Source organism: Mizuhopecten yessoensis, unplaced genomic scaffold (genome assembly GCF_002113885.1).
Source record: "Mizuhopecten yessoensis strain PY_sf001 unplaced genomic scaffold, ASM211388v2 scaffold6625, whole genome shotgun sequence".
NCBI classification, from domain to species: domain Eukaryota; kingdom Metazoa; phylum Mollusca; class Bivalvia; order Pectinida; family Pectinidae; genus Mizuhopecten; species Mizuhopecten yessoensis.
The window spans coordinates 331,531-358,711 of NW_018406643.1; the positions used below are offsets into that span (position 1 = coordinate 331,531).

The window sequence follows — 27,181 nt, forward strand, 5'->3', positions numbered from 1 at the left end:
TACTCATATAGAGGGCATATCAATATGTCACTTCCCTTTGCCCAAAACTCATATACAGGGCCAATTCAAAGGACTGGAGGCGTCAGTGGTCATTTCTGGCCTCATCAGGGAATTAGAATTATTTGGCCTATTCGTAATCTGGGATAAATAAAGTACACAAATATGAAATTTCTCATTCATTCGACAAGTGGTATCCCGTCTTTGCGTATTGCAGAGGTATCTTCTCTTGAGAGCAGGGATTGATTGTTACGTCATTTGTTTGTGAGAGTAACGTCATCAATTTTAGAGAAAACGACGTAATTTTCTCACACGAACCAATGACGTAACATTCAATACCTGCTCTCAAGAGAAGATAACTCTGCAATACGCAAAGACGGAATAGGAGATATGGTGCAACAAAGAGCAGTACAAACCACTGTTTTTTTCACAATAAATGCATAAATCGTCTATTGTGTGCTACTTAACTTGATAATTGGCCATTTCAAGCAAATAAACAAAACACTGAAAAGGACCCATAATGCCCTAAGTTCTTGATATCATAACACAAGGAATACTACATGAAACTACTATTTTTCACCACATTTTTGTAGATGGTTCTGCTCCCTGTGCTGTCTCCCATCTTCAAAACATTTAGAGAGACATGTATCAATATGTCTAGTCCCTGTGTCCACAAATACATTTATATATATAAGGATAAGACAAATTGATATCTTAGCAATAGGAAAACTGTATAAAGAGACCACCAATGGAAAATCCAAAACATGGTCTCTTAACACAGGTGATCTCTAAAGACAGGTTCAATTCACAATGAAATTGGGAACATTTTAAGTGACTAGATTATTTGTTTTGAATCTATTTCTTAATTCTTTTTTATTGTGTTCTTCCTTGGAAAGAAACCAAAACAAATAAAATATTGTTTAAAGTCACTGATATCTACAAATCCAAAATGAAATCACAACATCAGTTACAGTAGTACCCTAAGCACAGGTGGTCTCTTTACAGGGGTGGTGTCATAAGCAGGTTTGACTAGCTCATTTGTTATTGAATCTATTATTTTGTTGTGTTTGATTGTGTTGTTCATTGAAAAGAAACCAAAACAATCTAGAACTGTAAGCCAAAGGCTAACTAATACCCCCGCTGCTATATGAACCAGAACTGTAAGTTAAAGTCTAACTAAGGCAAAGCATCGCAAAGCAATCCATACTCTCCGACCAGTAACAAGTATTTCCCACAAAGGGGCATACCTCCATCACAAAGGTCGAAATCCCAAATTAAAATGCCGGTGCACAACTACATAAGATACCGATCATTCATGCAAAGTTTCAATGAAATCCACCTGTTATTTAAGGAGGAGTTGCATGGACAAGTGTTTCACACAAAGGGGCATAACTCCATCAAAAAGATTCAAAATCCCAAATTAAAATGCTGGTGCACAACTACATAAGATACCGATCATTCATGCAAAGTTTCAATGAAATCCACCTGTTAGTTAAGGAGGAGTTGCACGGACAAATGTTTCGCACAAAGGGGCATAACTTCATCAAAAAGATTCGAAATCCCAAATTGAAATGCTGGTGCACGTGTACAGACAGACAGACAGACGGACAATATAATAAAGTACTGTTTAAACTTCCTAATATGTGATATCTATGATTTTTATATCAATACAGCTGATACCTTCATGTCATTGCTGTAAAAAGGAATTAAGTATAAGACACTACATATATTATTTCATTTATTGATACAAAAAGTAATGAAAATAAATAACTTTGCATAGCTCACATTATGTTTCAAAAACAATGTAACAGAGGTAAATAAATAGAAACGTAACTGAAGGTTGACTAGTCAAGCCGTCTAATGTCCAGCAGAGTCAGTAAAAATACAGGTTTAATAAAAGCTTCATAATTCTATAGAGAAATTTTAAAAACACGAACTTCTTAATATTAAGTTCAGAATGTGGGTATTAGATGTATAACATATCATTAGCAGGTTAAAACATCATCATCATAAACTGATGACTGAGCTTGAATTCAAACTTTCACATTACATCATTCACCACGAAACATGTTCTTCAGCTGAGTCAAGATGTTCAAAGCCTGACTGGCTTAACGGGTCATTAATAAAATTTAAGAAAAATATGTTATATACAAAAATGTTTGAAAATATATTTATTTATTTATTCATTTTGTATTTCCTATCTACAGATTGTAATTTTAAATCACTTAAGACACAAATGAAGTTTTGAATATAGATAATTATGACATACATTAGACAGATTTTTTCGTTAAGTTGTCATTAAGCTAACCAAACTTTGAAAAACTCAACAATAAACACAAATATGACTGCAAATTTTCAAACATTTCACAAAAATAGAATTAGCAACAATGGCTGGTTAATTGCCTAATCTGACATTGAACAAATCAGCCCTGGTTTTCTGCAGTGCTGAAGATCAGGCTACAGAGACGCAGCTGTGGAAACATTGTCAGTGACGAGATTATTGATGGAATGAGTAACACTGCTAAATAGATTCCACACTTCTAGTTGTCTCCCCTCACCTCAGCTGACACGGTGAAACCTACAACACTCTGGAGGTGTCTATTTCCTATTAGCAGCCCTTGTATCTTACAGGGTTGTCTATTTTTCCCGTTAGCAGTCCTAGTGTTTCTAAGAGTAGCTGTCAGTCAAAAAAATCCTCAAGGTCAATGTTAGGATCAAGGAGATCGTCCTTGAAGGGTGTCAAGTCTATCTGGTTGAGAATTAGATTTTCAAATGTCTCCTCCAGTTCTGTCTCTCCTATGAGAACGGCTCCCTGCATAGTGCCATTCCTAAGTACCACCTTGATGTATTCCTTACCTGTAACACAGGTACACATTTTTAATTACAAGTACACATATTACATTACAGGTATACACATAATTAATTACAGGTACAGATATCTAATTACAGGTGTACATATTTAATTACAAATACACATATAACATTACAGGTATACACATAATTAATTACAGGTACACATATTACATTACAGGTATATACACATAATTAGTTGCAGGTACACATATTAAATTAAAGGTATACACATATTACATTATAGGTACACATATTACATTACAGGTATACACATAATTAATTACAGGTACAGATATCTAATTACAGGTACACATATTTAATTACAGGTACACATATTATATTACAGGTACACATATTACATTACAGGTACACATATTACATTACACATATTACATTACAGGTATACACATAATTAATTACAGGTAAAGATATCTAATTACAGGTTCACATAATTTATTACAGGTACACATATTACATTAAAGGTATACACATAATTAATTAAAGGTACACATATAACATTACAGGTATACACATAATTAATTACAGGTACAGATATCTAATTATAGGTACACATCATTTATTACAGGTACACATATTACATTACAGGTATATACACATAATTAATTACAGGTACACATATTACATTACAGGTATATATACATTATTAGTTACATGTACACATATTACATCATAGGTACACAAATTACATCACAGGTACACATATTACATTACAGGTACACATATTACATCACATGTACACATATTACATTACAGGTATATACACATAATTAGCTACAGGTACACATATTACATCACAGGTACACATATTACATTACAGGTATATATACATAATTGGTTACAGGTACACATATTACATTACAGGTATATACACATAATTAGTTACAGGTACACATATTAAATCACAGGTACACATATTACATCACAGGTACACATATTACATTACAGGTATACACATATTTAGTTTAAGGTACACATATTACATCACAGGTACACATATTACATTACAGGTATATACACATAATTACATTACAGGTACACATATTACATCACAGGTACACATATTACATCACAGGTACACATATTACATTGCAAGTATACACATAATTAATTACAGGTACATGTACACATATTACATTACAGGTATACACATAATTAATTACAGGCACATGTACACATATTACATTACAGGTATACACATAATTAATTACAGGCACATGTACACATATTACATTACAGGTATACACATAATTAATTACAGGCACATGTACACATATTACATTACAGGTATACACATATTTAGTTTAAGGTACACATATTACATCACAGGTACACATATTACATTACAGGTATATACATAATCAATTACAGGTACACATATTACATTACATTACAGGTATATACAAATAATTAGTTACAGGTACACATATTAAATTACAGGTACAAATTATCTATAACATATACAGAATTTCTTTACAGGTATCATATTACATAAGAGATATTTAATTACATGTAAATATCTTCAATCACTTATTTCTTCTTACAGGGACAGAAATCAAATAAGAGGCTTGTTTTTTTTTGTGTAGAAAAATACATGTCTTCCCTTATTAGCCAATATTCTTTTCCCTTCCCATTGAAAAATAAATATGCTAATAAAGACAAATTACACTGATTTCTCTACAGTATAGCAACCCTTTTCACGGTAGTTATCTTGACACATCCACCAAACCTCTTAGGAGATACTACCACCTTTAAGATGAACTTCCAATTATTATTTTTTTTACATTTTTGAGGGGTTGAGTTTAGATTTTGTCGCAGGTTGTAGGGAATATGAAATGGTTTTTATATGACAAAGCTTTTAAGGTATCTCAGCTTTCTGCATGACATGACTTTCATTGTATACAGGTAAGACAACAACAATTCAAATGAAAAGTAGAAACTCTTTCTGGTACATGTAAGTAACAAAAGGTTTTCTTGGTTATCTCCCCTACACCAGTTGTCGAACACTTTATCAGAAATGGCTGATTCTATACAAATATGTCAAAAAAACAAAACAGTTTCAATTATTTCAGTTCATCACAGGGACTAGCATGACACTGATAACACATTTCTCCATTTCTTTCTGTCCAGGACAGATAATAAAGAGCCCTGCCAGAGGATAGGATAGTATATATTTATTACACTAGTATGGGTTTTAATTTGTTCATTTTTAAATGTAGATTACCAATAATTTTTAGCAATATTTCACTACATGTACTTGAAAAGTTCTGAACTTTCCAGAAAGTTCACCAGTGATGTCAAATGAAAGAAAAAAATGATAAAAAAAACCCCAAAAAATCCAAATAGACATGTAAAACCCACATTTTAGTGAAACAACTTTCACCTGTCAGACTATCTATGTGTTAATTTAAGGTAACTGATATCTATTAACCAATGCATTTACTCTATATATCTAAGCACAGCTAAATCCTACACTACCTATCTTGAAGTAAATTTCTGTATCCATGCATAGAAACCCGATGGCCTTGACACGGCACAACCTACATATTTTTTACATCAAAATTTAAAATTGCTCTATGTCTTGTACCCACACTATTCCATTCAGACATTGTTTTTCATATGTACAAAAAAGCGTGATAAAATTAGCAGGTCCAGCAATTGTCTAAAGTCAGTAAGGAGTTGCACAGGATCAGAAGGCAGAGTTAAATCAGTGACCATGCCCTCAATTGGTAGAGCGTCTGTCTAGAATTTGGAGGGTCGTGGGTTTGAACCCTGATCTGGCTGTGTATTTCTTTTCTCTTGTTACACCGGAGAAATATTCTCCTCTCTCCTTTTATTCCTATCTTGAGCTTTTCAGATTTACAATAATACTAAAATATAATAGTTTTAGCAGGGGAGTGTGTGTACATTACATTTTATGCAGGCATAAAAAGTATTTGGATACTTTTTGGTAAGGGCGTTCATTTAATACACGTACATGACACTGGGATGGATACTACAGTATATATCGGTCATCTGTAGGACCAGACTGCAGACTTACCTTTGGTCATCCTTAATAGGAGTTCATGGTCACCCTCTAAACCTTGAGCATTGAATTTTCCCAACAAAATTACCTGGAAAAAATGAAAATACACATTTGATTGACTTTACAATGTTTATGATGCTGTACAAGGGGAGGTAACTTGTACAGAAGTGGAGGCATGCATTCTTCTTTCAAACAAAAATGAAAATAAAGTTTAACTTCTGATTTACATTCACAATATTGGGAAGTTGTTTGTGAATCCTAATTTGTAGGATCCCTGTACCACTGCCAAAATCTGTAACTAAGTATTGGAAATAGTTTATTCTAGCATTGCTATAACATTGATAAATTACTTCTGAAAAGGAAACCAATTACTTTGCAGGACTTTCGTGAGAAATGATAAAGATGAAATAAACAAAATACGATCAATTAAAGTGTTCTGGTAAAAAAAACACCACAGGGCCTGACCAGGATTCGAACCCGGAACTTCTGACTGCTAAACTATCTCACTAACCTACTGAGCTACCTGGTCAACGAAAGTGTCCTAGCCCAGCTGTGCTACAGTTATATCTAAACAGGAGTAACAGGGAGGTTACTGCATAAAGGTAAGAACACGTACAGTGCAGTGGGACAGGGATCCTTAAGAAAACCAAACAATCATTTGTTTCAACAGCTCACCAACTTTTTTTAAAAATCTTCCTCTTGTGCCATTCTAGTTTTGGTTTGCAAGTTAAGATGTTTTACAGTCTTTTATTAAAATAAATTAAATTATTCCAGCCATCAAATAATTTTTACACTCTCCATGCATTTAACAAACTATCACTGTGTAGAGTCACATAAATGACTTCTATGGCATTGGATTTTCTTCTACACCTAACGTACACGTACATGTCCCCTTAAAACTTTATGGGTAAAGGACTTTCAACTTGCACTTATTTTGTTTTCACTTTAGAAAAACTCTTCAATTGCAATATTTTTTGGTGTGTTTTAATTAAGTCCTTTTAATTGCTATGGTCATTTAACTCATTTACCCCTGAAGTTTCATAATGAACTATTCCAACCTTTGAATTGGAAGGGTTCAAATGTGTCTTCAAGGGTTAATGAGTTAAGGACAGGCCTGGAGAAAAACCAATGACCTGCGGCCGCCAGTACCTGGCAACTGCCCCACATAGGCTTCTAACCCGTGACCCACGGGTGGAGGGCTATTGATCTTGGATGGTAAGAAGCCCTAACCACACAGCCACTGTGGCCCCTTTCCCTTTGGATAGAAGTTTCCATGAAACAAGGCCTCACAATATATGTATGACTATGTAACACTATTTTCAATAATACACTTTGAGGATATTATTCAGCGGAAACTTATTACCTAAACACATATAATGGTAACTGAAATTCTATGTAATGAGGGTGTTTCTTTACTTAACAGTAATAATATTGTGATTACATATATAGTTTCACCAAATTCATCTTGGTCAATACTTTTTGTTAAGATTATGATATAGGTTTTGGAAAAGACAATTGAGAATTAGAACATGGAGGCAGCAATAACGAGTGAAGAGCACTTAATATGACCACTACGCTTATTGACTCTCTCTCCAAGCAAAATTTGCAAGTGACCCTAATAAATGAAAGATATTTTCTTTATCACTGTTTTTCAATGTTTTTGAGAACTATGGATGAATTTATGAATATTTCCTTGCTTGTTGTTATAACCTGATCATTTAAAATCCTTATACATTAAATTTTACTTTTGATTTCAACTGTTCTGAAAATATACTAGTTTAAAATTTTGCGTTAAGTTGTCATAAAGCTAAACAAGGCCTTGAATTATTGCATACTGTTGTCAAGTCGGGCTTCAGCTGCCGTCTCTTTGAGGTGATGATAATTAGATGAGTATGAACTAATGATGATACATTTCAAAGACCTGCATTGTGTACCTCTATTGTATAGGCCTTCGTCACATCTTTATACCTTTTTATACCAATGTGAAGAGTTCAGTCACACATAGCAGGTGTGATAACTAGCCGGGGTAAACAATGTAAGGTCACGACACTGATTACTTAACATGCCCAGGTGTGAAAAAAGACCCCGGCCGGGGTCCGGTTGTGTAACACATCAACAGAATTAATATTATACCACATACATGTATATCCAGATGTCTACGCATTTTTACATATGCAAATGCCTTTTGCAGGTGATCAAGTGAAGCAGACTACATTTGTACCTTCCCCCCTTTTACATACCCAGTAAATGTAAAAAAATAATAATTAATGTGCATATTTATTTTCTCTTTCACAGATTTACATTTTTATCATTTGAATCTATTCAAACTCAATTCAAAATTAAACATCATATATAATATTTGTTACTTATGTGGAGCATGTTGCCATCTCAAGAGGTACACCTGGGTATTTATTACAGTGATCAATACAGCTGGTACATATAATATCACACCTACCCATTCATTATAAGATTTGTTTATAAATGTATTTTCCTGAATTATGTACAGGGTACAAAATGAAGTATGGGACTCAGATTATTGCATTATGGTAGTCAGGAAAACCACAGAGTAGGTTGATAATTACAGTGTAGTCAGGAAAACCACAGAGTAGGTTGATAATTACAGTGTAGTCAGGAAAACCACAGAGTAGGTTGATAATTACATAATGTATTTAATAGTCAGAACAACCAAACAATTGGTAGATAAATACAGCTACAAAATAAAAATGGTTGGATAATTTTGATACGGTAGTCTTGAAACCACAAAGTAAGTTGATTATTACAATATTGTGGTATACCAATTGTAGCAAATAGTAGATTGTCAGGAAAAAACCCAGACCATACTTACCATATTTATCTGCAAATAAGCCCCCACCCCTAGTGAAAAAATAATTACCAAAAGTAGGGAGGGGGCCTAATTGCAAGTATCCCCCTGTTTACAAATGTCTGCCATCTTGGATACATATGTACCATTGTCTTGATCTATGACCACACTACATATCATGTATTTATATTATATAAGATAATGGTAATTCTTTAAAGTGCAAGATGGCAGTGAAAATTAACAGGCAATCTCCCTTCAAAATATGGAGACTTGATTGCAAGCAAGTTTTAATCTTTTTACAAACTGATCGTCATGAGCTCATGTTTTTTACCTTGAAGCCAAAGAACTTTGTCACATGTGCAAACATCTCGAAGCAGAAATCAAGGGAGACAACCTCATTCCTGACCTTGGCCACCATACATTGAGCCGTGTACGCACCCATCTGTCTAGCCTGGGTCCACAGTCGCATCTGACATGAAAATCTTTTTAATAACTTTAGATATTAATGACAAGTGATCAATTTTTTCTAAAGAATTAAGGTTATCTTTCCCTGATTGCATTTTTGAGAATAATGTATCAAAAAAGCCAACAAGAGTACTGCGGGGCAGAACAATATACGCCCATCGAATGCCGTATAGTGTTATTATACTTACTTACATTGAAATAAGATCTGCATCATTCTAAGAGTGGTTAGCTGACATGCTATAAAAAATGTAGAAAATCTCCGGAGAAAAAAAATCAAATACCGAAGTGAACAAAAGGCAATAACTTTTGCAAAAATTATTGAATCAAAATTCTTTTAAGGGAGACACAACTTCATACCATGATTATAATGTATACCAAGTTACAAATAGATCCGTTGAAAAATGTAGGAGGAGATTGCTGGACAAAAATCAAATACTGAAATAAACAAAGGGCAATAACTTTTGCAAAAATTATTGAATCAAAATTCTTCTCAAGGAAACACAACAACATATTATGATTATTTAGCCTACCAAGTTTCAAAGATATCAGTCAAAATATGTAGGAGGAGATCTCCGGACAAAAAATCAAATACTGAAATGAACAAAGGGCAAGAACTTTTGGAAAAATTGTTGAATCAAAATTCTATTAAGGGAGACACAACTTCATATCATGATTATAATATATCATAAGTTTCAAAGAGATCGGTGGAAAAATGTAGGAGAAGACTGCTGGACAGAAATCAAATACTGAAATAAACAAAGGGCAATAACTTTTGGAAAAATTGTTGAATCAAAATTCTTTTAAGGGAGAAACAACTTCATATCATGATTATAATATGTATTAAGTTTCAAAGAGATCGGTCGAAAAATGTAGGAGGAGATTGCTGGACAAACAAAAGTTTATGCCAGCCAGACGGACGGACAAACCCATACCATAATACTCCCGTCAAATTTGACGGGCGTATAAAAAATGTTTATGCATTTTGTACTTTTAACTGGTTAACTGTGATACCCTATAATGCAAGTACATTTTGAAGTTGAATACTTATGGTTTGTAAAGTTTGTTGACAGCTGGGTAATCCAAATTTTATAAATAAATCATGTTTAAGAATTGTTCCATCAGGTTTGTGATCTAAGAATACTAAATTTTAAGTCGTTTTGAAGGAAAATCAATTCTGGAAGAAACACACTACAATATAAAATCACTTTGATTATCATGAGTATACTTTATTTATTTATTTATTTCCAATTCAACAGACCCAAGGGTCCACTTACAGAATGGATAACAACATTACAACACAAGTATAAAATATCACAGTCAGTTATGCATGTAACACACACTAAAAGATACTCATATGTAAAACAAAAGGAATTAGTGATAGCAAATATTCTTTAACCGTACTTTGAACTCTGAGAGTGAGGAACAAAACATATCACAGTCTGGTGCAAAATCAAGATAGTTAAAATTACATTGAATCCTGTTTAAAATGCTATACTTTCTAACGTTTATTCTACTTCTCTGGCAGTAAAACTGGTTGAAACGAATTGATCGTAGATTACGACCAGGGACTAAAATGTATAAATGTATTGACAGAACATGGGTTTCTTTTTCTGGAGGTAAATAAAAATCTTGTGATATCTCATACAATGAAATGTATTGCCACATGACGGAAAAACACAACATCAAATTTTATAACTGGAGTTTAAACATAGCTGCACCTGTCGTAAATGGACAATTTTCATTGGATGGAGAGAATGTTCGGTAATATACCTGCATCCAATGTGGGGAGTGCGTCCAATTTGCACTACAGACATCCCCAGCTGCATAAACGTCAACAACTGATGTCTCCATCTTTTCGTTGATCAACAATCCACCATCTGCTGATATGGAAAACTTAAATAGACAAAAATCAAAATGGTCGTTGATTAACTGTTGAGTTCCAGCCAGAAAGAGGTTTTCTAGAGTAATAAACTAATAATGTCTCTTTTAAGATTTGACAGATATCTGGTAAAAAAAATAAACCTGTATTATCCTCACTTACAATGAAATTGTAATAAAACAAACATCATAGTGTCATTATACGCCATTATGATGTAAATGAACTACAAGCAGACCAGGGCCGAGTTGACCGTCTATGATCTCATAACTTATACGGTAGAGCATCCATCTGAAGTTTGTGCATGCCGAGAGCGATTGAATCACATTTAAACGTATTGCATGTTTTCTGTTAGGGCCCTAAGTCTGTGAACCCTGTACGAGTGACCATTACTTACCTGGTTATTTTTGGTGAAGGGATGCGTGTTAGGAACCACACCTGTTGCACTGACCACAAAGTCACAGCCATACAGTTGGCCATTGGTCAGTTCCACGTAGACTGGCCACTTGTCTGGGGTGAAATGAATACATCCATTTAGATCAAAATTGCGACCAGCATCAACTTCCCACATGAGAGAAAGTAGGAGGTTGGTGATTCAGATAATATTCATAGCAAACAACAAATTTAATTCATTGACACCGCTTAAACAAAAACCCTTTTTACTTTAAATCTACTGTGGCAGGACTTAATTGTACATAGGATTAAGGTCGCCTTCTAGCTTCGAGCTAGAGGGAATTTCCCTTTAGCTCAGTGGTAGAGCTTCCGACTAGGAACCTAGAGATTGAGGGTTCGATCCCCGGTGGAAGCACACTATTCTCTTTCTTGTTACACTACTATACCCTAAATATTTTCAACTGAGTCACACACGCAGATCATCGATCCATACAGCCAAGAAAAAGATGAATGGATAAAGAAATCATTAACTACAGCACACAAAATAGGTTATTGCTGTGAACAGTACCTAGAGAAATGGGCGTTTAAAGTGGTTAAGTAGTTACCTAGCTACATAAGATATGACAGGAAACATGACCCAGATGACCAGATATTGGGTTATTGAAGAAAGTTGAACCTATAAGACATGATATGGGTTATTGAGGGAAGACTAATCTATAAGACATGATATGGGTTATTGAGGGAAGTGTTACCTGTACGCAAGACATGATATAGGTTATTGAGGGAAGTGTAACCTGTAAGACATGATATGGGTTATTGAGGGAAGTGTAACATAGAGGATAAGATATGGGTTATTGAGGGAAGTGTAATCTATAAGACATGATATGGGTTATTGAGGAAAGTGTAACCTATAAGACATGATATGGGTTACTGAGGGAAGTGTAACCTATAAGACATGATATGGGTTATTGAGGGAAGTGTTACCTATAAGACATGATATGGGCTATTGAGGAAAGTGTAACCTATAAGACATGATATGGGTTATTGAGGGAAGTGTAACCTATATGACATTATATGGGTTATTGAAGAGAAACGATATAAGTTGTCAAAGTAAGAAAGAGTCTAGAGTTTATGGGCGGATTGGTCGAGTGGTTAACACTCTGGCCTTCCATGCAGGCGGCCGGGGTTCGATCCCTGAAGTCGTCATACGCTTGGATATTCAGAGAAATAGTTTTTCTCCTGCCCACACAACTCCAACAACCCAGGTGGAATATAAAATGGTCTGGGGTGGATGTTGCGGTATTTGTGCTGTAGCATTCAAGTGCTTATTGTATTAATTGTATATCTATGTACTGTAAAGTGCTTTAAAGTGGCTTATGCTAGCTAGATAGGGTGCTATATAAAATGTTGTATATTATTATATATTTAGATATGGGTTGTTGAAGGAAGCAGAACCTAGAAGACAAGATATGGCTTATTGTTAAAATTTAACCTAGCTAGATGACAAGATTTGGGTTATTGATAAAATTCAACTTAGACGACAAGATATGGGTTATTGATTGATTTTAACCTAGATGACAAGATGTGGATTATTGATAAAACTTAACCGTGTAGACTAACCTATAAGACATGATATGGGTTCTTGAGGGAAGTGTAACCTATAAGACATGATATGGGTTATTGAGGGATGTGTAACCTATAAGACTTGATATGGGTTATTGAGGAAAGTGTAACCTATAAGGAATGATATGGGCTATTGAGGGAAGTGTAACCTATAAGACATGATATGGGCTATTGAGGGAAGTGTAACCTATAAGGCATGATATGGGTTATCGAGGGAAGTGTAACCTATAAGACATGATATGTGTTATTGAGGGATGTGTAACCTATACGACTTGATATGGGTTATTGAGGGAAGTGTAACCTATAAGACATGATAACGGTTATTGAGGGAAGTGTAACCTATAAGACATGATATGGGCTATTGAGGGAAGTATAACCTATAAGGCATGATATGGGTTACTGAGGGAAGTGTAACCTATATTAGGCATGATATGGGTTATTGAGGGAAGTGTAACCTATAAGACATGATATGGGTTATTGAGGGAAGTGTAACCTATAAGGAATGATATGGGCTATTGAGGGAAGTGTAACCTATAAGACATGATATGGGTAACTGAGGGAAGTGTAACCTATAAGGCATGATATGGGCTATTGAGGGAAGTGTAACATATAAGACATGATATGGGTTACTGAGGGAAGTGTAACCTATATTAGGCATGATATGGGTTATTGAGGGAAGTGTAACCTATAAGGCATGATATGGGTTATTGAGGGAAGTGTAACCTATAACGCATGATATGGGTTATTGACGGAAGTGTAACCTATAAGACTTGATATGGGTTCTTGAGGGAAGTGTAACCTATAAGACATGATATGGGCTATTGAGGGAAGTGTAACCTATAAGGCATGATATGGGCTATTGAGGGAAGTGTAACCTATAAGACATGATATTACATACAATATTATGGAGTATTAAAAAATCTTAACCTAAACGACCAGATATGGATTATGGATTAAATTTAACCTAGATGACAAGATACGGGTTATTGATTAAATCTAACCTAGATGACAAGATATAAATTATTGAGAAAACTTAATCCAGAACACAAGATATGGATTATTAATGAGAAACAGCTTATACCGGTACAAGACAATATATATTGGTTATTGAGGACATCTCAACCAAGAGGACACAGGCAGTTAGTTACTAAGAGACAAAAGCCCAGAGCTATATTATTCTATCCATTCATCTATAAATACCCCGGAAACAGACATTTACTCTAATTTTATCAACTAACCTCATATATGAACAAATCGGTCAAAGCCAGTAACCTACAGGTCACCAATGACAAGACACCCCTACATAAGACAGTAACGAGAAAATAATGTCCCCGTCCTAATCCCTAATCCTTGTCTATTCCCTTGGACGAGATTCTAGTGTCTAGATTCATTAACTGGACGAATTTCCGGCCAGACTTGACCCGGTCAGATCAGTAGCCGATATAACAGCTAAACAACTTTCATAATTCCATTGTTGATCAACACGACCAGAGATAGCATTTCAGATCCAGATATTAGTTACGACCTTTAAAAGGTGCTTTCTATAAACTTACAGAAAATATTCAATGTTATATTTCAAATTACATTGCCTTAATGTCTTATATAGCGACAAATGCTTTTTTTAAGATTTAAATTATTATATTGAAAAAAAAATAAAAAAATCCAAAAGAATATATTTTGACATAAATCAAAAGATGAGATGTTGTTTAACATGAAACAGAGAGGAAAATGGGTTTATGGACAAAAAGGCTGAAACATACATTTTTGAATCTTTGCTATGGGAAAAATTAAAACTTGACCTTACATTAAAGTTCTAAAAGAGGCTGAAACCAGCCAAAGGCTGAAATATTAATCTCTGATGGACTATTTTTATCTCAATATAATTCTATAGAGCTTTTTAATTAGCCTAGTGATTTTTAAGAATTCTTGTATATTTAATTCCAAAGTCAACACAATATATACAATACAATTTATAATGGTTGATTCAGCCTGGTATACTCAAACTTCTTCAGCTGTTGGACAAGCTACATTGCAGTATATGCCCAAATCTTGTAATGGCACTTTATAGCCAAACACCAGAGAACCTGGTCATCGTGCTATTGATTTTGTTACACCTCTGATTGTTAGTATTGTTACTAAATGAGAACTGATGGACTTATCAATAAGAATATATACAAAATGGTGTTTGATAAATTGAATTATCGAGACCAATTGATATTAGAAAGTTGGTTTAGAAAAACAACAGCACCATCAACTAATCAGTTTGTGGTGACTGCTATTAGATAGTCTGTCTGTTAGTTGTTATTTCTGAAACATGAACAACTCTATAATTAGTTCAAGATGTGTAGTGTGGTCATAGATCAAAATAGGGGTATATCCAAAATGGCCGACATTTATGAACGGGGGGTACTCGCAATTAAGCCCCTCGACTCTCTTCTTTTGGTCTATTTTGTTTCACTAGGGGTGGGGGTTTATTTGCAGTCAAACACGGTACATTCTTTAACCACCTATAAAGGAAAGTATTTCCTCTGTGACTGGAGGCACTATATTTAGATGTTGGCATGAAAGGTCATTATAATTTTGTATCTAAGCCAAATGAAGGTCAAGTCCGCTAATTGCAGGTTAATTATTTCAGTACTGTGCATTAAAATGTCAAAGCCATCTCAGTCAGTAGAAATGTCATTTTAACAATCATAATTTGTTTTTTTATATATATACTTTATTGTCTTTCTAAGGTGTATTTTAATATCTTAAGCTTTAAAAATGTTTTTTATTTTATACAGTATAACCTGTCTAAACCGGATGTCACAAGGACCAAACTATTTGTCCGGTTTACACAGGGTCGGCATGTCATTTTTTGACGATCTGTATACAAGTGTGTCAACATAAACAACAGAGAAATGTATCAATTGCAACGTTTAAATATTTCCAAAATATACAGTGTATAATACAAATGTAGGGCAACCCAACATTGAATAGCGCTAAATTGTATAGAATGTGTTTGTTTTAGATTGTAGCCGGCTGCGAGAAATATCAGGACCGGAAAGAACACGTTGTTTTTACATGGATTACTATGCCAACTTTTGTGAAACAACGCCGGTTTTTGGAATGGACAGGGTCCGGTTTATACAGGGTTAAACTATTATGATTATGTAGGGAATATGCTGGGACCACAGCCGGTTTAAACAAGGATCCGGATTAGACAGGGTCCAGTTTAGACAGGTTATACTGGATGATTGATTTAGCAGTGCAAATGCAGGAGATTCCAACATATACCTGGTACTACAATCTGTGCAGGCTCATGGAGGCACCGTTGACATCCACAAATGCTGGTGACTTGACAGGTTTGCGTAATGGGATATATACTTACACCATCTGGCTATAACAATTTACACTATTTACCTTTCTACATTTCACTTCAATTCATATTAAACCAAAGGCGTAATTGGACTGTAGTTTTTACAAGTTCTTTAATTAACCTTTGTATAGTCTGACCCCCGTCCCTCTCTCCTCCAAAGCAATCATCTAGCTGTACTAAAGAAGAAGAGGCATAAAGGGCCTCACATCCCGCTTTATTTTGTATTTTAACCTTAACCAAGGTGTCTGAATGTAGACGTCACAGAATACTACACTCAGTAAGAGTTTGCATGAATTCACAAGGAGACTCATACACAAATTTCTGCAAATGATAATTCCATAAGTAACCATTATCAATATTGAAGCAGCATCTTTTCTTTCAAAAAATATGTATAAACTTGACAGCTATAACCAACTGCATGATTGTATGAGTTGACTAAAAAGGGCCCCCGCAGGCTCAGAGTTTTACCTCTGTGCTCTCTGCTCAAAAGAACATTTTAAGAAAAACAAAACTGATTTACTCCAACTGCAACAATTGGGAATTAATATATTTTTGTATTCCACATATAAAGATAATATGAGAAAGAGCCAAAATGTTGCAATGAGGGCCGCAGGTTTATTGTAGCTCTCGCATCAGCTGTCTCTTACAACAATCGGTAGCTAACAGCAGGTAGTTTTTGTTCTCAATACCCGATCTGTTGATGTTATTTTGCAACATGAATGAAAAAATCTCACATATCACCTGACATTTGTATGACCTGTTGTGTAACCTGTAACTATGTGAGAAACTTCAACTAATCAGCACATGTATTGGTGTTACTCTGACATCAGGTCACTGATTTGAAGCTGTGATCACGCCCAATGACTAATTGATATCACGATGTTTACGGAAGTTTCACCCAAATATATAATCATAACACACATTATATGCGAAAAAAGACAGAACTCACATGCACCTCTACATTCAAAGATGTTTTTAGAAACAGCGTTTACTGAAGAGATCAATGAAAGTCGATACAATTTGTTCTTCTTTCACGTTCCCAGTCAATGTATACGTGTATTACAACAATATCAATAATCTCAACATATATATATTGTATAATTCATACACTGCCCTCCCTCCCTCCTCCCTCCCTCCCAACCACCACCATTTTAGGGGAGGAGGATAAAGATCAAAGTTTTGGATGATAATAAGACTCTTGCCTTGCATATATTTTTCAGAAAGATAATGAGTTTTTTCCATTCCGACCACTTGTTGAATAAAATCACTCAAAAAAATGTCTGTACATGTTCAAGTTCCTTTTCTAAATCTCTTTCGTTTCTCCAAATTTTGTATAGTCATGACAATACATGTATTCCAAAATAAAGCATCAATGTGTCCCTTTACTTAAGTTAGATCTGTCACATTGCAGTGTATTAAATTCATGGTTTGGGGTCACAGATCGCAATAAATGTTTCTAAAACCCCATCAAACATCAAATTAAGATATATATTGTTTGAGACAGGTAAAGATATACTGTACTCACCCTGTATAAAGCCCGGAAGGGTAGACTCAGTCATCTCCGTGGCAACAAACTCCTCAGCAGTGTAAATGACCTTCACCTCTACCCTGTACTCCACATGAACTTGATGTGATATCTGGAATTACAAGGCACAAGTTATCAAAACATAAAATACTGATTTGTACCAGACGTATCTATACCGTTATTTTATCATGTTTTAAAAATCTTTCTGTAAGACTATGGTTTTATGCTTACCATCCTTAAATCGTGTTTTGCCCACTGTGAGTTTACCATTAATTGTCTCGACCATGCCTGTGAAATTATGTATAATTACCATAAGTTGTGACTTGCATCTGTAAATTCACCATAACTTGTTTCATGCCCTGTGAATTTACTATAAATTGTGACTTGCCCCTGTGAATTTACTATAAATTGTGACCTGCCCGTGTGAATTCATCATTAATTGTTTCTTGTCTTGTGACCTTATCATAAATTGTGACCAGCCTCAGTGAACTTCCCCTCTAGTGTGTCTTACCTACATGTACATGTATATATAAACTTGCCTGCCTGATTCACCCATCTTGTTACATGTATCTCAGTTAAAATATGATATGTTCAACCTGCGATGACCTTCTATCCTTTGTTAATGGTCCATTTCTTTAATCACAATATTGATATTTTGTTATGGTTACCATGGTATCATACGGCCAATTCTGTGTGTTGCATATACGCTTATCCCTTTTTGGTCAGTGTTAATACACAGGTATCAGTCAAGTCATGTCGGCAGGTTGGTAGATTGGAGTTACAGGTCATATTTAAGGTCAAATGGGGAGAGTGGTTACAGTACCATGGTAATAGGGTACCACTTTGGTAAGTATAGTTACCATGGTAAATCATAGCCAATATATAGTTACCATGGTCAATCATAGCCAATATATAGTTACCATGGTAAATCATAGCCAATATATAGTAACCAATTTATTTTGGCAAAGTCTGTGGGTTTAGAAGTTGTTGGGAGATTTACCTTATTGATTAATCATTTTCATATGACACAGGTGATTCCACGACAATGTGGTCAAGTTACATAGCTACATGTATCATGGTAAACTATAATCAATAATTGGTTACTATGGTTTCATTTTCAATTGACCTACCTCTTGTTGACCAGTCATTTTCAGATTTTCTGACCAATCGGGACCAAGGGCACCCCCAAGTGTTTGCTCTTTTAGGTCTTCTGGAAGGATGTCATCTAAAACATGACGACTCTGACCTTTAGGTAGCTTGCTTTTACCTTCTTCACAATGATTTTTTAATTAACGAAATAAATGCATCCCGCTGTTGTATAGGAAATCAAATTTTCTATAAAAGCTGTATTTTTTAACTAATCTGACCCCTATGACCTTCAAAGTATCATCAAAACAAATATTGTTACTCCTGAACTGATTGTTCTCTAGAAAAAGATGTTTCAAGGAAAAGTTGGTGCCAGACGGAGGACTGTCATGTGCATTAATCCAGTGTATGAGCTGACAGGCACTTCATGCAAGGTGAACTAAAAAATTTACAAACTTAAGAAAAACAAGTCTTTCTTCAGTTTCAGGATATGTACAACTGTTTTACTTGCTAAGTCAGTACATATATTGGATATTATTTATTTTGTCTAAATTCTAGGAGGAACAAGATCATGACTTTGCCAAAGAGATGAAGGTCATAAAAAGTTAATTAACAATCTAATTAGTGTTAATATACATACCTGGTTATGTCTACAAGATAATTTCTTAATTATATATAAAAAATAAATAATAAATGAAGTTTCTAAAACTCATCTTCTCACCTTCAGTGGTATATTCGTGACGCTTTGAGGGTTTGTTTCCCTCCTCCTTGTCCGCGTTAAGTTTGGGTAAGAAGAACTGGGCTGCTCCAGCGTCCACAAAGGCACTGGATATAGATTTATCCTTGATGGCCCAAATCACCTCACAACCCTGAACCTCATACCTGGAAAATTACAACAAAACTAGATATAGATTTATATCCTTGATGCCCCAAAATCACCTCACAACCCTGAACCACATAGTATACCTGGAAAATAATTACAACAAAACTGAATGTACACTCATCCTTTATTGCTCTGTAATTTTTACAAACTTACACCTGGTTCCTCGAAAATTACAACAAAAGTGAATATTTTCTTTCCATTGATGGCCCTTACAAACTCCAGCCTCGTACCTTAAGGTTTGGTTTGTTTGTTTTTTTACGTCCTATTAACAGCTAAGGTCATTTAAGGACGTGCCAGGTTTTGGTGGTAGAGAAAAGCCGGAGTTTCCGGAGAAAAACCACCAACCTACAGCCAGTACCTGGCGACTGCCCCATGTAGGCCTCAATCCCACGACCCAGTGGTGGAGGGCTAGTGGTGGCAGAATGTCCGACGCTTTAACCACTTGGCCACCGCAGTCCCTTAAGGGGTACAATCGACATACTAGTATCTCTGTTACAACAACAAGAACTACGCGTAATTATATGTCTTGCCTGTCCCCGCTTTGATTCAATGTGTCAAGCATTGTAAGTTTGAGCAAAAGGTCAGAATTTCATATTTTATAAACAAGTTTGGCAATACATCAACATGAAGGTATAAAAGGCACAAGTGCTAATTGTCATGGGAGCTGGCCATTACAGATGTCCCCCTAACTCACCGCGCATTCAGAAAAACAAATGTAAATAGGTGAACGGAAGTCATGTACATACCGAATTTGATCAAAATCAAAATATATGTGAATTTCAACCAATCATGCAGAAGCCAGTATACGAAGACTGTCTTGTCAGATCAGAAAACAGATGCCGCGGTTGAGTTCACAGTGCCAAAATACATGTACTTACCAAATTTGATTGAAATCGAACAATAACTGAATTTCGACCAATGAGAAGCCAGTATAGGTGACCATTATGTCAAATCAGAAAATGGATAATGTGGCTGAGTTTGCAGTGACAAAATACACCTACATACAAAATTTGAGTGATTTCGAACAATATGTGTTCAGAATTCATTTAAGCCTTATTCTAGACAAACTTTCCTTATGACTGACATTTATCTATACACCGCACCAGTGTAATTGAGTCTTGGCAATTTACTTTCCAGGTTTTACCTACACAAGTTCTGTTGCGATTCCTCCATTCCCTATCACTAATATCCTGCGGGCGTGGTGCAGATGTTTCTGAAACTCCTGTAATAAAACATGATAAATTATACCAGATTTTGATTTTGATATTGAATTAAAATTAATACACTGACTGTAAACAGAAAAGTTGTTTAGACAGGTGCAATGAAACATGAATTAATGACCTTGCAAATGAGTATGATACTTTGTATGTTAACTGGAGTGATTAAGCACCATGTATATCTGGCAATAAGCCCATGCCCGGTAATAACCGAAGCCCAGTCATTTCTATTACAGTTCAGTAGACAATCAAGCAAATTTTATTTCAACGGGCTCATTATTGCAGGATAAATATGGAATTGTCTATTTCATAATGAACTCTTTTATTTCTATTCATGTCTAGAAATTGATTGGTGGTCGTGTGGCACAGTGGATAAACCTCGCCTTTGACCAAGGTGGCCGGGGTTCGATTCCCAAATCAGACAGGAAAAGGTATGGGGTCACCTGCCCGACTACGTAGGTTTTCTCCGGGTACTCCGGTTTCCTCCCCCATTAAGACCCCTCGTGCACAAACATCAGAGCTAACAAGAGTGACTAATATAAGTTGAGATAATTTGTTTCATAATTGTTGTTAAATATTTAAAGTATTTATGTAGAAATTAAAAAATGTCCAGGAAATATAATCAATCTACCTTAAACAACAAAGTTATAGCTGTTATATGTATTAATATTCAGAAAATTATAACTTTCCACCTCAGTGATAGCATCAATTTACCTTGACACTCTGTGTATCTCTGATACCCAAAACATACTGGTGGTCTTTGGCAATAACCTGCAGGAATGTGGTAAAAATAATTAATCAAAAACTCAGAATTCAATATATATCTAGCATTCATTATGATGTTTACATGCAAAGCTGTGTCATTCACATGACTGTAAATGCCATATAAATATATAGTTCAAAGCCTAATTAGTGAGAAGTTATACATTACGTTGAACTGTGTCACTTAATATCAAATTGCTGTAAGGTGTATTTAAATTTTATTCAATTTCAATATTATGCAGAACAGAAATGCTGTAGAAAAACATCACATTTGGCAAATTTTATTTCTGGGATTCAACTTTTTTCATACCTTTGGTAGGCCACCAGAACAAATACAAATTTGTTTGTAATTATATGTCTGTCCATCTCGCACTGTCATGGTCTAATAGCGAAAACAAAACAATTTTTGTTAGAATGTTAGAAATACCATCACAATTTCTGACTCCCAACAGGGTAGGGTTTCTTCATTTTCTACAATATCTGTCAATAATTACTGTAGATGATTTTTTCAAGCTGATTTTCTTGTCCCTAAAATCCAATACTAAATGATTTTGTATCGCTGAAAGTAGTTATATGGGACAGAATTTTATTTTAAGCCCAGAATTCCATATAAAGGGAATCATTTTTTTTTATGCAGAGCTCTCCTGGAAAGAAGATAAATTATTTCAGAAAAGGTTGCATACACCCTTAAACATCTATGGGAGGCAGTTTATTGTAATTTGTGTAAACATACATGTGCTTCAGCGACAAGTGATGTGACCTCTGTCTGAATGACTTTTACATTGGGACAGTCTTGTTGCATCGACATCCAAGGTCGTTCTTCAACATCAAATTCTTCTAAGGTTTTAGATATCTGTAACAAATGGGAAACTTATTTTTTTATTTTTTTTATTTTAACTTATAGATTATGTCATTAAAAGACATATGCAGCTTTTAATGGGGGCCGTTCCAAAAGGTCTCCAAAGCTACCTCCATAGTCTCAAATGATATCAATGGAAGTTGCAGTAGTGTTTACATTACCATAATCCATACCAATTTATGGGAGTGAAATTGGTCAATATCTAAATAATGATGACTAATCAGAGGCCACAGTAGCCATGCATACTGGATGACCAATTAAATCCATAAAAAACCTGTACTACACATATATTTTATAGAAAGAAGACATTGATACAGATCTTACCAGTAGTTTAGTACTGTTTACCTTTTTATAGTTAGCGATGGCCTTGATGAGTGGGGAGGCTGTCACCAGGAGAATGTCGACCTCGGGACACAGGGAGGACAGCTGGGTAACAAACAGTTAATAATAGTTTTATAATCAAGTCAGATTTATTTGAAACAAATAATATGTATTTCACACCAACAGGGTCAGTATTCACATTGATGCATTACATACACACTCTTTAGTACTGAAGTTAAAAAAACCCAGGGGATTTAAAATATTTGCATTATGATTTTTCAAGAACTTAACAGTAGTTCTCTAGTCTGAGAAAAGTAATTTTAACCTGTAAAGAACTATCATTTAATAAAAGAATTGATAGACCTAACAGCAAGCATGTTGAAGGCACAAAATCATGACTCTAGGCTTCTTTGCTACTAAGAAGATGTTGTTAAAGGTTGTAAGAGGGTCAAGGTGATTAAATGTGAAACATACTTAGTATAGCCCTTCACCTTAGCAAACGAAAGGCAAAATATGTGATTTTAGGCCTCTTTGCTATTTACAGAAGAAGTGTATATTTGAACCAGTGACCTTCAATAAGGTCAACATACATGTACTGGTTACCTAGAAATGGGTCAAGGTCATTCATTTGAGCAAATTTAATTAACAGCCCTACATTCTAGCATGCTACTGGCCAAATATGATAATAATGGGTTTTTTTGCTATTCAGAAGAAGTCATTAAATTTATTTTTTTGCATTTGACTCCTGTGACCTTTGACATATATATAAATGTCATTTATACCAGCTTGCTACTGGTCAAAATTCTGATGAAGTTGTTTAAAGGTTTGAAATACATTCATAAATAGTCAATGAAATTACTGATACACAATATTAATGCAACAATGATAACAAATAAGACATTTTTAGAAATAATAAAAACATATTGTCTGCAATCTTTCCCTATGTAGTTTTCCGTCACATTTTATGTCGTTTTCCTATGTTAAGATGTTTGTTGACCTCATATGTTGTTTATACTTCGACCAAGGTGTACGTTTTAGTAGTTTTTAGTCTTTCTTTAGTTCTGTTATACCCTGAAGGAATGTATAGTTTTACTTTTAATGTGTAAAAGAGTTCCGATCGTAACACAGCTTATAAGGCATTACCAGTTTGATTGGGTTTTCACTAGCCTATAAACCCCCACTAAAACAAGTGACACCTGAGCTGTGTTGTGATTAGAATCCATCCCCTAAGTAACATAAGAAACAAATATATCTAGAACATTAACATAATGAAAGTTATAAACTTTCTGCAATAGCAAAGGTCAAAACTCAAAAATGTCTCCTGTTTCTAGAAGGCATTGAAGTAAAACACCATAAATAGACCAAAGATTAAAATAAAACACCGAGCCAACTTCGTGCGAGTTGTATTATAGGTAGGAGAATCAAGTAGGCCTGCTTTGGTCGGAGTAGGTATACTAAAGGGGTATGCAGGGCGATTGGTAAAGAATATGTTTATCGTTAAAGGACTGTGACTAATTTTCACCACATATTAAAGTCAAAAACATAATTTTCTCCCAACCTATATCCTCAATTTTCGTACATTAATTTCTGTTCTATTTTTCTTGCTTTTCTACAGAAACTGCTCAACATGAACATTAACCACTTCAGTGATTAAATATGTTTATGAGCCTTTGTTTGGGATGTGGTTAACATTTCTTAACTTGTACTGAAGGAGCAGGATTTTAAATGTTTTTATTTTATTTTTTGCTTGAATGAGCACATTAACTCCTCTACCCCAAGAGGTGGGGGAAGGGTGGCAAAATTTTTGTTTTTTTATACAGCATTGAGTTCCCCTTCTCCCAGTAATGCCTCAAATTTCTTTTTACTTTTATTTTAACTTTTGGGTCTGAACTAGCATCTAGTTCACCCCGGCTGATCAAGGACTGAGAATAGAATACACCTATTGTTATTAACTGCATGATAGAAGGAGGCAACAAATGTTGAATTGGGGGATCCTCTACATGGGGACACAAAAGCATCCAAAATAAATCTGCTGAATCCATTGCAATATTTTGGATCTTTATATTTCTCTCTACTTCTAGCTACCTTTTTTTCTAGTGCCTTGATACTAGGCAATATCTAACTTTTGGATTTAATGTTTATATGTGTTTGCCCAGGTGAGGAAGGCAATGGATTATCTTCCTATGCCAGAGCACACAAAAGTCCTTACAAATGGCAGTTTTTATTCCCAGCTTAACGGCATTTAGGGTAAAGCAACAACTAGTTCAGATGTTGTCAGTATCATGTGACCAGGCAGAATGCTAGGCTGGGTGCCTTTCATGATTATCCTCTATTCCCATATTGGGCCCTATTCGATATACCACACAGAAACCATATTCTTTTCAGACTTTTATATTTGTATAATCACATATTTTTTTTATATGTAGGTTCCCCTTGGTCCTTAGCTGTGCAGGGCAACTTTTGAGACTGATCGGATAAACAACATGTCCGACAGGTAGCCATCTTGGATTTTGATAGTGAAAGTTTGTTAACGCTATTTCTCAAGAAGTACCAGAGGGATCTTTGTCAAATTTTATATGTAAGTTAGCTTAAGTCCAAAGCTGTGCAAGGAAACTTTTGAGACTGATCGGATAAACAACATGGCTGACAGGCAGCCATCTTGGATTTTGATAGTGTAAGAACTAGAGGGATCTTTCTTAAATTTTATATGTAGGCTCCCCTTGGTCCTAGCTGTGCAGGGAAATTTTAGAGACTGATCAGATAAACAACATCGCCGACAGGCAGCCATCTTGGATTTTGATAGTGAAAGTTTGTTATCACTATTTCTCGGAAAGTACCAGAGGGATCTTTCCCAAATTTTATATGTAGGTTCCCCTTGATCTCTCGTTGTGCATGTTACATTTTGAGACTGATCATTAAAACAAAATGGATTGAAAGAAGAACTAAACAGATCTTTCTCATATTGCAATGATCGATTCTATTTGTTTCACATTAAGTACTGTACTAGTAAATATGTGAAATGACAAACTCCCTTTGATGGTTGGCTTTCATACACATCAGTATTAAGTTTAGATCAAAAGTTACCTCAAGGTGCATTTACTGTTAACATGACTCGATCAAACAGATTAGAGGGAAGAAGAGAAAAGTTTGAACTGACAAAGAACTAATGAAGATGGTACAAAGGTGGGTGCCAAGATCCCTCTGGGATCCCGTGTTAGTTATGTTGTTAACATAGGGCTCCCATTTGAGGTCAGATCTTATGGTGACACCTAGGTATTTGGCCTCTGACACATGTTCTAGTTCTTGTCAATGAAGCTTATAGGGATGATGTGTGGGTGTTTCTATTTTTCGTTACGTTACACCTTGACTTGGCATTTCCCAGGATGGAAAGCCATTTTCCACCTTGACTCCCATATAGCTAGTCTATCTAGGTCTCTTTGCAGTGTTTGAGTATCTCGCTCAGATATTACAGTGAGATACATGATGGTATCATCTGCAAAGAGCCTGATGGATGATGTTATGCCCTCAGTTATATCGTTAATGTATAGTAGAGCGAGGCTCTGCCCGAGGACCGAGCCTTGGGGCACACCTGATCTAACTGGGGCAGAGTTGGACATTTCCCCATCTATCACAACTGACTTACTTCTACCATAAAAAAAAATGGTATCCAGGTGTTGACCGGTCCACTTACACCGTAGCCCTTATAAGTTTGTGAATGAGACGAAAATATATATTAAAACTTTTCAAATCAACATGTTGACATAATTCGAATACTAATAAACATTATTTCAAATAAATAATTGAGCTATTTGTGTGTTGATGCGGCGGGAATAAATGACATAAAATATCACAGCAAACCATTTCTGCACAGCTGACTCCGGCTATCCCACCACCGATGATTGCGAACTGGAATGTGTCGTTCATTTTTTCAGCCATCATTAAATGTCAGTTAAATTCCTTTTAGGCACACTTTAGCAATATTGTTAACTGGCTTGTTTTGAAGGAAGAGAATATTCATTATTCCTAAATCACTCCAAATACATCTAAACATGTATTTCTGCTTGCACCGAAATGTTCACACATGGGCGCAGCCATTTTG

At 35.1% G+C, this 27,181-nt stretch overlaps 1 protein-coding gene across 1 annotated transcript; it reads right to left on the reverse strand.

Moving 5' to 3' along the window:
• Positions 1-1,717: 1,717 nt before the first annotated feature.
• On the reverse strand, positions 1,718-27,181 carry LOC110452356 (pyridine nucleotide-disulfide oxidoreductase domain-containing protein 1-like). Its single transcript, XM_021500828.1, has 14 exons — positions 26,941-27,181; positions 23,107-23,187; positions 22,636-22,755; positions 22,213-22,284; positions 21,855-21,911; positions 21,072-21,145; positions 19,762-19,922; positions 19,085-19,179; positions 17,955-18,066; positions 11,453-11,565; positions 10,950-11,072; positions 9,046-9,183; positions 5,909-5,981; positions 1,718-2,853 (listed from the first exon to the last, which is right to left on the reverse strand). Exons 1-14 carry the CDS (start codon positions 27,019-27,021, stop codon positions 2,678-2,680), a joined length of 1,476 nt encoding a protein of 491 aa, XP_021356503.1. The 5' UTR covers positions 27,022-27,181; the 3' UTR covers positions 1,718-2,677.